Here is a 12135-nt window from a genome sequence, read left to right as displayed (position 1 = left end):
AGCCAGCCAATCTGAAGGTCGGCCATTCTTCCGGAAGGTCCACAGGCTTCCCTGGAATGACCCTTGACTGAGGAAGCCTGCAAAGGGAGACTGTCACCCAGCTGTCTCATGAAAGCTCTCTACTCAGGCCCACACAAGGGATAAGGAGCCAGCTCACCACAGGACTTACTGCATCCACGCTCACAGCAAGAGCTCTGTTTAAGCCGAGACGCCATATGACGCACACGACACCCCTGCACCCCGGGCCCTTGGAGTGACTTCATTTTTTCCCTTAAGCTCAAATTCTCCTCGGGAGACAGACCCTCCTTGGCATCAGGCAGTAAGAGTTGTGATTTGGAAACCCTGATCAGGGCACCCTGGAGAATGCCTGGTCAAGGGGGACTTACGGGGGGTTGTCACACTTCCTCTGCCGGAAGCGGGCTCCTGTCCCACACGTCCGGCTGCACATGCTCCAGGCGCCCCACGGGCTCCAGTCTCCGTCCACGTGCTCCGGGATGGGCGTCTTGCTCACACACTCCCCTGCGCGGCACCACTGAAACACAGCAGGGCGGGCCCCGGGCCCCAGGGGCGCTCAGCGCCGAGGAGCCAACCTGCTCGCTCACCACATCACTGCAGGTCCCCCCCACGAGAAAACGCCACGCCATCCCCGGTGGCTTTTGGTAATTTACACAAAAGTAGACCCTTGCGGGGGTAGGCATGCTTGGGAACTCTAGAGCCTGTCCATGTGGGCTTTGCATTTTGCCCTCACAGTCCACACGGAATGGGCTCCCTTGGAGTTTTCTGAATTCTCAGAGAAAGGATTAATTCACATGGCTCTTGAAGAGACCTGAGCTTTGGCCAACTTTACTTCACGCGAGCGCGTCGTCTCTCTGGAAGGCTGTGTTTCCTGGCTCTGTGGTTTTGCACTTTGAAGCTGGGTTTGGTGCTCGGAGAGGACGCTGCCAGCTCCAAAGGGGTGAACCTTGGCTCTGAGAATAAGAGAAAGCCACTCCTCCAAGATGGAATTCCCCAATGAGCGTGGCACTTCCGGGCCACAAGAGGTGATTTCGTGGTTTCTCATCATGGCATCTCGTTCACTCCTTGCAGTAAGACTAAGGAGCAATCTGTGGCTGCTGGCCCTGAACACCCCCCCTCGCCAACACCAGTCTCTCCTGTTAATGAACATCAGGCCTCGCTCTCTTAACCTCGAGCTAGAATCGCCTAACACTGTTCTCATCGAACTCGTTTTAGGATAGCCTTTTGCATATGGCCAGCGATCCTGTTTTCCCATGTATGGTTTATTGATGTAAAAGGCTTATTTTTAAGGAAATTCACTTGTGTGACAAAAAGAGTCAATTTAACAAAAATATTAAGCAATTTTTATATCTTACCAGAAAAAAAAAAAGGAGAAAGGTGATAGAAGTGTCCATTTTTGCCCAGAGTGGGCTCCATGGGCCTTTCTGGGGCTGCCCAGGGGGAGTTTCAGGCACTCCTGAGTACAGTGCAGACCACCTCCCCTTCAAGAGACGTGCCCAATGCCCAGGAGATGGGGGCCGGGGGAGGGCTGTGGGAGGCGGGGGTTACCTTGTCTGCCCCACACTCGGTACCGTCCAGGGGAGGGTCCAGCTTGGTCTTGCAGGATGTATCTCCTTCCACCAGGCACCACAGTCCAGCGCACATCAGATGCTGCTGACAAGGGAAGGAACACAACTGCCTAGAACACCAGAAACAGGTCACTCCTGGGGTCGGAAGGTGGGGCCCAATGACTGGTTTGGATTTGGAATTTGAAATACGAAGGGAAAAAGGACGGTCATGAATCTGTATGTAAAAGCGCATCATTCAACTGGTTCACTCTAACTCCACAAAATTCTGTGCATTGACTCCCAGGAGGGTGCTTGTCTTGGCGGGGGGATTCAGTTTGGCAACTCCTGCATTAGCTACTGAGGGGGTGTCCAACGCAGGGCGCAGGCTGGGCGCCATTAACAAACACATACCTTCCGTTTAATGTAGGAAGGTCCGAGGCAGATACCCATGGGTCGGACATAGTGCACAGGAAAAGAATCTCCACGGCAGAGCCTCCTCAGACAGGGCCTGCCAGAAGAGGCAGCTTTGTTGCTGAGGCTGGAGGGGCCATTACGTAGGCCTAGAATCCAGAGCCCGAAGGCCGATAAAGGGCTCAGAGACCTCAAAGGGTTAAAGAAGGTTTTCCACTCTCCCCGTGGTCACCCATTTTCTAGCTCAGCTGACTTATGCATAATTTCTTATAGTATTTCACCTAAGGAATTTCTGAACATGCACAAATACACAATTAAAATAATTCCCCTTCAACAAGGACAAGCATTTAAAAACAGACTCCCATTTGTATTAATAGGAAACCCACACGTAGACAAAGTACTCAGGATGGGATCATTTATGAAAAGAACTGGGGCAGACATGGCCAGCATCCTCCCTGGCTGCCTCAGTCTCCCCTCCAGGACTCAGAGCATTCAGTGTTGCTTCCCCAGTCTCTCTGCCCCGAGGCCATCCTCTGACCATGGAGCGACGCTTGACCACGGGGATGGGAGCTGGACAGCCCATCTCCCTGGGTGGGATGGCTCCGAGGCAAGCTCCTCACTTCTCTCAGAGGGTCCTGGTGGGTTGGCCCCACTGTCCCTGCAGTCGCCTGCCCTTCAGTGCACTTTGGATTCCCCACCCTCTTCTCCCACCTCCCTGACCCCTCACAGTGCTTCCTGGGATCACTTCCCAGATAAACTCCTTGCACCCAAATCCTCGCCTCGTGGTCTGAAAATTGAGAACAGATGTACTGAAGGCTCTTTTAAAGACGCAGTGCTTCCAGGATGCCAAGCCCAATCATGGGGAAGAGGCCTGGGCTGCAGCAAGAAGACGTCACCCTCCAGGACGTGGCCGGGGCACCTGAGGGTGCATTTTGGGCCCAGTGAGGGTCAAGGGTCCTTGCTCAGGACAGTCACAGTGGAGCTTGCAAAAGGTGTGCCTTGCTTCGTGTAGAGGGCTGCCATTCCAAGTAACCTCAAACATCTGCATAGAAGAGATGTGCACTGCGCTGTCTCAAGTCAAAAAGTATTTCGAAGTTGAAGGGACAAACAGAGCAAAAGGGAAGAAGGGAAGCAGAGCTGGAGGGGCTTTGACAAAGAGTTCAAAAGCCCACAGAGCGTGCTCATTTTTCAAGTATGTCGAAGCTGCTCTGTGCCCTTAAAGAAGTTGATGATTCAAGTGGAACAGTGCACATTTGGGGTCAGGAAAGCCCCTGTGTTCCCATTACTGTTCACCTCTCCATGGAATGGTAAAAAGATGAGAACTCTGAGCATACCACCAGTTGGTCCCATAAATATGGACTGCACCTCATTAAATGTTTGATTCCATGAACTTTAACCCCAGAGCTCTCTGAGAGTGTGGTGTCAGTGTGTGGCCATGTGTTTGTGAGACAAGGCTGACCTGGGAGGTAATTTATGAGGTAGGAGTGCTTGGGATTAGGAGACGCACCTGCCCCATCCGGAGGGAGAGGAAGAAGGTGGTGTGAACTGTTATGCAATTTATAGACAGCACATTCCCATAAAACTTTTCTAATCATCAGGGAAAAGGGGATGAGGTCAGGCAAAGCTTTCTTAAGTAGAACACAAAAAGTACTAACCATAAAGGGAAAAATTAATGAATTATACTATATTAAAATGAAGAACTTCTGTTTATCAAAAGACAACTGTAAGAAAGTGAGAGAGGATATTTGTAATACATGGGAGAGATGTTTGTAATGAATGGGATCAACATAGGATTTGTATCTAGAATATATGTAAAAAACACAAAACAAAAGCCCCCCCACAGACAAATTAAAATGGCACAGTAGAAAAATGGGCAAAAAACTTGGAAACTTCACAAATGAGGGCATTTAAACATAAGGATGGCCAATAAACACATGAACAGGCGCTCAGTTTCATCAGCCATCCAGAAAAGGCAAATTAAAACCACCACTCTGTACCTCTACACACCCACCGGAATGACTAAATGACAGAGAATACAAAGTGTTGACAAGGATGTGGTGTGATAAGAGCGCTCTTAAATTAATGATGAGCTTCTAACTTGGTTCAACAACTCTGAGAAACTCTTTGATAGTACCTACTAAAGCTGAAGACATGCACATTCTAATATTCAACAATTCCACTCCTAGGTATGCGTCGGACAGAAACGTGTGTCTATGTTCACCAAAAACATTTTGTCAAGAAGGTTCCCAGCAAAAATCTTTGTATGAGTCCCAAAGTTGAAAACTGCCCCAATGGCCATCAACAGAGGAATTATGGTCTATCAGAACAATGGAATACTGCATGATTCCATTTACATGAACTTCAAAAACAAGTAGAAGAAAATGGTAGTGCTGGGAGTCAGGACAGTGGTTACCTTTCTGTTTAGTTTCAAAACAAAGACAAGAGGATTGAGCGGAGAAGGCAACTTTAGAGCTGTAGCCTCTGACCCCAGCTCGGCCATCAGCATTGCCCTGTGTGCCCAAGCTAAGCAGCTGCCCTTCTGTGATTCGTTTTCAGTACTGGAAAAACAGTATGGATAGCATTAATCTTTGCCACTGTGATGCCTTTTAGAGAGCTGGCATTCATGACATGCTTTCCAAATGACAAAGCGCTCTGTCATCCTGAGGCTTATGACAGCTGTGGGAGGCAAGTAAGACAGGGCTTTCTCTATTTTTCCCATTTTTCCAAAGAAGAGGCACATCTTTGTAGAGGTCAAGGGCCTGAGCTGGATCAGAAGTACTGGACTGAGAGTTCATTGATCAAGGTTCATATCCTGGTTCTTGACCCATGTAGTGGCTCAAAAGATGTGTTCACTCTCTAAAAACTAATCAAGCTCTAAATGTATGATCTGTGCATTTTTATGCCTGCATAGTATGCTGTTTATAGTAAAACTATTTACAGAGAGAGAGAAGATAAGGAGAGAAATGCATGCTCAAACTGGAGAGGGAAGATTCTCTGGACCCAACCTATCACCAGGTAGAAGCAGGAAAATCAAGGCTCCACAAGGAAATGACAAGGAGACCATATGTGTAGGAAGCCATTCCTAGAGCAGGAGACAGACTGCATGGTGGATAGTCTTGCAACTGCTGGTCTCTTTAGGTTGGAACACACACACTCCTCCACTAAGGAGAATTCCTCCTAGTCTGAAAATAGCCCTGACACTCTCCAAATGAACATCCTATCTATCCCTGGTCCAGGAATAACTCAGAGGTGAACAATAGTCAGAAACAATCAGTACAGGATTTATACAAATTAGTATGAATAAAAAGGGAGAAGATACAGGAGGGAGAAAGCATGTGAAGAATACTCACCAGATAATATGATCATCATATGGCTAAAAAGAATGTGCAAACCTATGTGCATTATTTTTTTTAAAAAAAACCATAGTAATTGCGTCTTTTTTTTTTTTTTTTTTTGCACTTGCAAAAAGCAAATACATAAGAACTCAGGGAAAAGATGGTCAGGTCAAACGAGATAAAGTATTAACCATCAGAACTGGGCCAAGGAAGGTAAAAAAGAATACAATCAGATGACCAATGAGGACAACACTGAGAGCAGAAGAAGAGAGATACCACTGAACACAGAGGGGTACATGGAGTTAATGACCAAGCAAAAGTGAATTTAATAAAATGAATAAACAATTGAAACAGATTAGGCAGAAACGACAGACATGTAAGACACATAAAGGAGATGTGACATAAGCAAAAGTGGGAGGCAAGGAGGATGAGCTCTCTCTATTTTTTCCAATGAGGGGATAGATGTTTGTGGAGGTCAAGGGCCCTGAGTTGGGGTGGAAGGACAGGACTCCTAAAGAAGAGAACCAAAGTAATGGGACAGAAAAGGTATCTGAAGAGAAATTCAAGATCCTATCCTGAAATGAAAGAAGCTCTCAGTTTCAGATTAGAAAGCAAAGTCCTATTCCAGGAAAAAATGGCGAAGAATAATGAACACAGAGGCATGTCCTTGATAAAAGTTACTGGATTTCAGAGATAGAGCACAAAATATTTTAAGCAGCCGGGCAAAAAGATCAAGTCACTGACAATGGGAAAAGACAGCAGGCTCCCTGCAGATTTCTCCACAACAGCACCCACTGCGGGGTGATGCTTAGAAGGACACAAGGAAAGAAAATGTAACCTGAGTAATTTCTAGCAACTAAAGTGTTGCTTAGGTATTTATGTAACAGAAAATTACTTTTTAAAAATATTTTATTTATTTGAGAGAGAGGGAGAAAGCACGAGCTGGAGTGGGGGAGTGGCAGGCAGAGGGAGAAGCAGACTCCCCGCTAAGCAGGGAGCCCAATGCGGGACTCGATCCCAGGACCCTGAGGTCATGACCTGAGCCAAAGGCAGATGCTTAATTGACTGGGCCACCCAGGTGCCCCCAGAAAATTATTTTTGAACGTATAAAGAGTGGAATCCTTTTCTGGAGAAAATACTAGAGGATAAAGTTCAGTCAGCAGAGAAATGAATGCAAAACCCAGAAGTGACTAGAAATGAGCACCCACCAAAGCATCAATTGAAATGAAGTTAGAGAACTTCTCTAGCTGAAGTTAGAGAACAGAAGGCAGAGGATATAAATTTGGATGAGACAGAAATGGTAGAGATATAAGAACAGGCTATAAAAGAAGGTGCAGTGGGGGGGGCATAAGAGATTGTCCATATATATATCAATTTCTTTATCATGTCTAGTTGGGGGAGGAACGAAACAGACAAATGTAATAACTGAGATATCAGAGCTTTTAAAGGGAAAATGTTAACCACTAAGAAAAATAATTAAATTGGGGTGTAGAGGGAATGGAGAGAAGGGGTTTAAAGGTGGAAATGCATTTATTTCATCATGCCCATGCAATTAGGGTAGAGTAGAAACTAAAGAGAAGTTTGCCTGTGGCACCTTTAGCTCCCAGCAAATGTCAGAATAGATCATCTATGGAAGGCAGGGCTGCTCTTCCATTCCAAAAACAGCTAAGTATTATAATAAAATGTCATTCATTTTTTAAAAGATTTTATTTTTAGGTAATCTCTACACCCCAATGTGGGGCTAAAACTTACAACCACAAGATCAAGAGTCTCTTGCTCTTACCAACTGAGCCAGCCAGGTGCCCCTCAAACGTCATTCTTATTGCTGAGCTCACCAGAAGTGAAGAACTATTCAAGAAAGCCAACACAAAACACACACATAGCTATACTTGTACATACTTACAACATAGTCCAATTTGGGGCGCCTGGGTGGCTCAGTTGGTTAAGCCACTGCCTTCGGCTCAGGTCATGATCCTGGAGTCCCGGGATCGAGTCCCGCATCGGGCTCCCTGCTCGGCAGGGAGTCTGCTTCTCCCTCTCCCGCTCCCCCCTCTTGTGCTCTTTCTCTCTCTCACTCTCTCTCTCAAATAAATAAATAAAATCTTTGAAAAAAAAAAAAAAAAACATAGTCCAATTTGTAGTCAGCACATACAAGGGGTGCATTCCCCCGAGGGCTGGCAATGATCTTGACCCTCCAGCTGGGAGAATAAGTCTGGAATCTGGAAGGGTGTTTATCAGTTCTAGAAGGATTGGTGGCACCCCTGGCTTTTTGAGACAAATGTAAAGTCTCTCTGAAGGAAAGCAACCACCATTCAGGCTCTCAGAATTCCATGGTGATTTCTAATAAAAGTAAACTCACGATGAAACATGGAAACATAAATGACAGCCGCAGAAGCAACCAACAAAAGATTTAAACTTCCAAGCTGTTTAGATGATAGAACGATCAGATACAGAATATATAATAACTACCTAGGGGTGCCTGGGTGGCTCAGTCAGTTAAGTGCCCTACTCTTGATTTTGGCTCTGGTCACTGTCTCAGGGTTATAAGATCGAGCCCTGTATCAGGCTCTGCGCTGGGTGCGGAGCCTGCTTAAGATTCTCTCTCTCCCTCTCCCTCTGCCTCTGCCCACCTTCTCTCTCTCTAGAAAAACAAAAATCATTATAGTAACTATCTATAAAATATTTAAAGAAATAGAAGATGACATCATGTACACAAGCCAGCAGTGAGATACTATGGAATATGATCAGGCAAATCTGAAAAAGAAACTAGAAAGAACTTTTATTATGAGACATTAAATGTATAATTGTTGAAGAAAAGCAGTGGATTCTCACATCACTGAGAGAGAGAATTCGTGAATGGAAAATAGATTTGAAGAAATTATACAGATTGTAGCATGAAGAGAAAAGAAACAGGAAAATACTAAAAAAAATTGGGTTAAAAGATAACAAAGAGGAGAAAACGTTGATGTCTGTGTCTAATCATAGTCCTAGAAGGAGACTAGAAAGAATGGAAGAGAGGCAGTATTTGAGAAGAAAATAGCTAACATAGAACAAATACTGTGTAGAATAATGAGGTTTCCCACTTAGTAGGGGGCAGGCTTCTAATATGGGCCCAACAACCCCTGTCTCCTCCTACTCATGCTCTTGTGTAACACCCTCCCCTTGTACATCTGATGAAACTACTGGCTTGCTTTGCATCCACTGAAAACAGCAAAAATCATAGGATGTCATTTTAAGCAACTCTTGGGCCAATGGGAAAGTCGTAACCAAAGCTGCGAATTATGAAGAAAATAATGACGATGAAAATGTTAGATACCATGAGAGATGAAGGAAGAGTCTCAAATACTCAAACAAGGAAAAAATTGTCTACTTCAAAAAGTATGAAAGTGGAACAATATAAATTTCTAATAAAACAGAATAAATTAATGAAGATAAAAGGAGTAATTTCTTATTTAGGGAACAGAAAAACCATAGACAAGTATGAGTTGGCTCTTTGGGGGAAAAATGAACTGGATAAACCACTTGCTAACCTATTCAAGAAAAAGGGAAGAAAGCATGAATAATAAGATGAAAAGAAAGGAGAAAGAAAAAAAGATGGACAGAAAGGAAGAAGATAACCAAAATGCAAAGGAAATTTTATGTATGCACATATGTATGCATGTACATATGTATGTATGCATGTAAATTTTTTAAATTTTTTATTGTTATGTTAATCACACCATACATTACATCTTTAGTTTTTGATGTAGTGTTCCATGATTCATTGTTTGCGTATAACACCCAGTGTTCCATGCAATACGTGCCCTCTTTAGTACCCATCACCAGGCTAACCCATCCTCCCACCCCTCTCCCCTCTAGAACCCTCAGTTTGTTTTTCAGAGTCCATCGTCTCTCATGTATGCATGTAAATTTTAAATAATAATCAGTGATCACTGAGCTCAATTCTATGTACCTAAACTTGAGATGAAGTTATTTCCTTACAGTATGTAAATTAATAGAGCTATTGTTCAGAATAGAGTAAAATGTGGGGCACCTGCATGGCTCAGTCATTTAAGCATCTGCCTCCGGCTCAGGTCATGATCTCAGGGTCCTGGGATCGAGTCCTGCATCAGGCTCCCTGCCCAGCAGGGAGTCTGCTTCTCTCTCTCTCTCTGCCCCCTCTCTGCTCATGCTCTCTCTCAAATAAATAAACGAAATCTTTAAAAAAAAACCAAAACAAACCCAGAATAGAGTAAAAATGCACATGAACTAGTTAATATAGAAGACCTAGGGAAGCTGGTCAATGAGCTACCCTTCCTGAAAACCTCTGGCCCACATGGTTTCTTAGCAGTATTTTTCATAAGGAGACTCTATTTAATCTTTCAGAAACAGATAACACCAATCCATTCAAACTGTTTAAGAGCATTTAAAAAGGGGAAAAAGTTTTCCTTATTATTTATATTAATTGATATCACACTGAAACCAAACTGAACAAGATAAGCACAGGAAAAGAAAAAAGGTTCATACCAAACTCATTTATGAACACTGTGGCAAAAATCCTAAATAAAATTTACTAATATAGTGAAACATACACCATGGCCAAGTAAGGTTTACTCCAAGAATCTGAAGAGTTCAGTATTAGAAAACCTGCTAATATAATTTGCCACATTAATAATTCAAAGAGAGAACTCATCCAGTCCTCTCCATGGATGCTAAGAAGACATTTAATAAAATTTAATCAAAACCTCTTATTAAAATTCTTAACAAGGGGCGCCTGGGTGGCTCAGATGGTTAAGCATCTGCCTTCAGCTCAGATCATGATCCCAGGGTCTTGGGATCGAGCCCCGCATCGGGCTCCCTGCTCTGCGGAGAGTCTGCTTCTCCCCCTCCCTCTGCTTCTCCCCCTGCTCATTCTCTCTCTCTCTCTCTGTGTGTCTCAAATGAATAAATAAAAAAATCTTTAAAATTCTTAACAATATACATAAACGGATACTTCCTTCATTTGATAAATATCTATCTCATGGGGAACATCAGAAGCATTCTCATTAAAACTGAGAAGAAAAGAATGTATATTATCACACTGCTATTATTTTAGATGAAAGAAAGAATTAGGGGCTAATATGGAATTATATAACTAAAAAACCAAATGACTCAACTAAAGAACTATTATAATTTCTAAAAGAATTCAGTCAGATGGTTGGGCAGAAAATTAAAATACAGTAATCAAAGCTCTTTATAAATAGCAACTACAACCAATTTTAAAGATATAATGGAATAAAAGATCACATTCATATAGCAAAAAATATTCTATAGGGATAACTGTAACAAGAAACTTACAAAATAAACATAAAGAAAAATTTAAAATGTCCCTGAGGGAGAGAGGGAAGATGTCTTGAATGGATGTAAAGAAACACTACGTAGGAAGACTCAAAGTATAAAGGCATATATTTTTCACCAAGTTAGTCTCCAAAATAATGTAATTGAATTTAAAATACCAACACAATTTGGACCTAAACAAGCAGATCTAAAGGCCATATGGAAAAATAAACAAGAAAGAATAGCCAGTAAAACTGTGAAAAAGCATATGGTTAGTGTATTAAAATATTTTATAAAGCTACAGTCATGTAAGTATTAAGAGGTACATGATTATATCAGTGGAATAGATTGGAAAAATCCGGAAATATATTTTAAAAATAAGACACAAAGAAGTATAATATATTATAAAGATAGCATTTCAAATTTATGGGGAGAAATAAATTAATTAATAAATGGTATGGATCCACCTGAGAGGCCATCTGGAAACAAAGTGAGGTTGGATCCCTTACCTTACACCTTACACTAAAATAAATGACTGCTGTATTAAGGATTTAAAAATAAAAATGAAATCATAAAAGTGCTAAAAGATATCACATGAATTAAGTTTATTTACAGTGTAGGAGTAGGGAAGACCTTTCTAAGCATGACATAAAACTCAGAAGCCTTATAAACTTACTGATATATTTGACTTTACACACATACACACGCACACACACACACATTTCTGCTTGACATAAAATGAAAAAAAAAAGTAAGCAAACTGCAAAAAAATTTGCAGCTCATATATCAGCTAAAGGGCCAATTTCCTTAAAAATAAAATTTCCAACAAATTACTAAAAAAAGATCAATAATTCAAAAGATTTAAAAAGACAGTCCACAGAAAAGAGAACACAACTGGCTTCTTAATATATGAAAATATGCTCAAAGTCATTAATAAGAGAAATGCCATTCAACCTGCAACAGACTCATTTCCTAAATACTCAGATTGGCAAGGCACCAGAGAGGCTGGGTGAAGATGTGCGGAGACAGGAACTTCCATATGTTGTTTATGGGAGTGTAAATAGATAAGCTTTTTTGGAGATCAATCTGATAATATCTATCAAGAACTGAGAGGCATGCACCTAATTTCATCTCAGGTTCAAAGACAGGCAAAATTAGTCTGTGGGATCAGAAAGAAAGACAGTGATTATTGCTGGGGACCAGTGAATAGAAGGGGGCTTTAGGGAAGCTTCTGGAATTGCAGAGATGCTCTATTTCTTTTTTTTTTTTTTTTTTAAAGATTTTATTTATTTATTTGACAGAGAAAGACACAGCAAGAGAGGGAACACAAACGGGGAGTGGGAGAGGGAGAAGCAGACTCCCTGCTGAGCAGGGAGCCCGATGTGGGACTCGATCCCGGGACTCCAGGATCATGACCTGAGCCGAAGGCAGTCGCTTAACCAACTGAGCCACCCAGGAGCCCGAGATGCTCTATTTCTTGATGTGCAGTTTAAACTGATGTGTTCAGTTTATAAGAAAAATGAATGTAACTG

At 42.5% G+C, this 12135-nt stretch overlaps 1 protein-coding gene across 2 annotated transcripts in view; it reads right to left on the bottom strand.

Moving 5' to 3' along the window:
* ADAMTS17 (ADAM metallopeptidase with thrombospondin type 1 motif 17) overlaps window positions 1-12135 on the bottom strand; it is a 280407-nt gene that overhangs the window by 145601 nt on the left and 122671 nt on the right. For both annotated transcript variants that reach the window (XM_081831556.1, XM_081831555.1), the window contains exons 8-9: window positions 1564-1668; window positions 387-532 (exon numbers count right to left, since the gene is read on the bottom strand). In XM_081831556.1, coding sequence (XP_081687682.1) covers window positions 387-532; window positions 1564-1668 — 251 coding nt within the window. The remainder of the gene's footprint in view (window positions 1-386; window positions 533-1563; window positions 1669-12135) is intronic.

This window comes from Leptonychotes weddellii, chromosome 9 (genome assembly GCF_054177405.1).
Source record: "Leptonychotes weddellii isolate Sample4059 chromosome 9, ASM5417740v2, whole genome shotgun sequence".
In the NCBI taxonomy this organism is placed as follows: Eukaryota; Metazoa; Chordata; class Mammalia; order Carnivora; family Phocidae; genus Leptonychotes; species Leptonychotes weddellii.
The sequence above is the reverse complement of the archived record's forward strand: the minus strand, read 5'-3'. Positions and strand labels throughout refer to the sequence as shown.